The sequence below is a fragment of the Neocloeon triangulifer genome, unplaced genomic scaffold (assembly GCF_031216515.1).
Source record: "Neocloeon triangulifer isolate White Clay Creek 2 clone unplaced genomic scaffold, ASM3121651v1 ptg000012l, whole genome shotgun sequence".
NCBI classification, from domain to species: Eukaryota; Metazoa; Arthropoda; class Insecta; order Ephemeroptera; family Baetidae; genus Neocloeon; species Neocloeon triangulifer.
The window spans coordinates 14,349,598-14,351,287 of NW_026775554.1; the positions used below are offsets into that span (position 1 = coordinate 14,349,598).

The window sequence follows — 1,690 nt, forward strand, 5'->3', positions numbered from 1 at the left end:
TTCATAAAGAAATTCAGATAACCGGTAACCGGTTGTTGATTAATTAAAAAACGAGAAACATGGCGCCCTATGATGTGAATCTGTCTTGGACGGGTACAAAAATTAGCAAAATTATGCTTGATACTGGCAGAAGTTAACTGTTTTGTCTTAAATTTCAGAGGTTCGAGATATTTTCCGTGTATGGAGAGAAGAAAAAGAGAGGAAATCGCGAGAGATAATTGACATGTGGCTTCTTACGTTGAAGCCGATGGCTCACAAACTTGGCGATGAACGTAAACAAAAGCAACAATTTTTAATTTATATTAAGACTGAAAATCATTAATTTCTAAAGGTTTTCTAGTTCTGGAGCAAGTCTATTTGGCCGCTCTTGATTGTCACAAAATGGATGTGGCTGATTCTTGCCTTACCATCCTTGGGCGAGAGTTTCCACAGAGCCTTCGAGTACGCCGACTTTTGGCCATGCGATGTGAAGTGCTTGGAGACGAGCAAATGGCATTGAACCACCTTGAATACATTCTCAACGAAGACAAGACCAATGTAGCTGCTAGGAAGAGGATAATCGCTATGTACAAATCTCGCGGAAACACCGCCAAAGCGATTTCCGAGCTCAATGAATACTTGAAGGTTTCAATTACTAGAAATTAAAAAGCGTAGAAATATTAAACTTTTTTCTCAAAATTTTAGAGCTTCATGAGTGACCAAGAAGGCTGGCAAGAGCTGTGTGATTTGTATCTGTTGCACCAGGAATTCTCACGAGCTGCCTTTTGCATGGAGGAGCTTCTGCTCAACTCGCCCCACAATCATTTGTACCACCAGCGATTTGCAGAAATCAAATACACCCAGGGTGGAATTGAAAACATGGAACTGGCCAAGGCACATTTCTGCCAGGCAGCAAAGCTGAATCCCAACAATGTGAGGGCCCTTTTTGGAGTTCTTCAAGTAAGTGGTTTGCTTAATTTAAAATACAAAATTTGATTTGTTCACTTTAATAGAGTGCCAATAATTTGGCTCAAAATGCAAAAGTGCCTAGCAAAAAGAAGGAATACATTAAATTGGCGGCATGGGCTTCCAAGCATATCCAAGAATGGTAAGATATTTTGAAAATTTTAGGGCGTTGATTTAACCTTGTTAATTTAGCTATCAAGGGGCCAGTGAGAATCCTATTGCTGCTATTGAAGCTATGTTTGGTCAAATGCAGTTATCTAGTCCAGCATAAGTATTGTTTTTGTTCAAGAAAATCAAGATATTCACATTATTATTTTATATTTCTTGGGTGTCAAATTCATCAAACGGTTTCCCATTGATTAGTCAAATTGATTTATGCTTGCATTCCTCCTCACTAACCTATCTTATTTTGAAATATTGTTCCATTTCTTCATTTTCACGGTGTCTATTATAATTGCTAGTGTTTGTAATTATTTACTATCCAATGTGTTTTGTTGCAGATATTTAAAAATATAAGTTGTAGTTGTGATGCTTATAAATTTAAAAATTGCTTTTTTCAATAAAAAGACCATTTTAATTGTTAGGAATTTCTACTAAATTATTGAAGTAATCAATGAAGTTTGAAATCTCAATGGACAACATAATTATTTTGTTTATATCTAAAAAATTCGTAAACACACAAATTTAGCTAAATATTACGACCAAAGATCTAAAGTTAAATTGCAATAACTAAACAAACCAAACA

At 35.7% G+C, this 1,690-nt stretch overlaps 1 protein-coding gene across 2 annotated transcripts; it reads left to right on the forward strand.

Moving 5' to 3' along the window:
* Positions 1–37: 37 nt before the first annotated feature.
* LOC132196796 (ER membrane protein complex subunit 2-like) lies at positions 38–1,453 on the forward strand. Of its 2 annotated transcripts, none has more exons than XM_059619684.1 (6): positions 38–93; positions 159–272; positions 341–624; positions 685–939; positions 993–1,087; positions 1,138–1,453. In XM_059619684.1, exons 1-6 carry the CDS (start codon positions 60–62, stop codon positions 1,214–1,216), a joined length of 861 nt encoding a protein of 286 aa, XP_059475667.1. In that variant the 5' UTR covers positions 38–59; the 3' UTR covers positions 1,217–1,453. The 2 variants fall into 2 exon arrangements, with proteins under 2 accessions (XP_059475667.1, XP_059475665.1); XM_059619682.1 differs by having other exon boundaries at positions 332–624; positions 1,138–1,443.
* Positions 1,454–1,690: the final 237 nt, after the last annotated feature.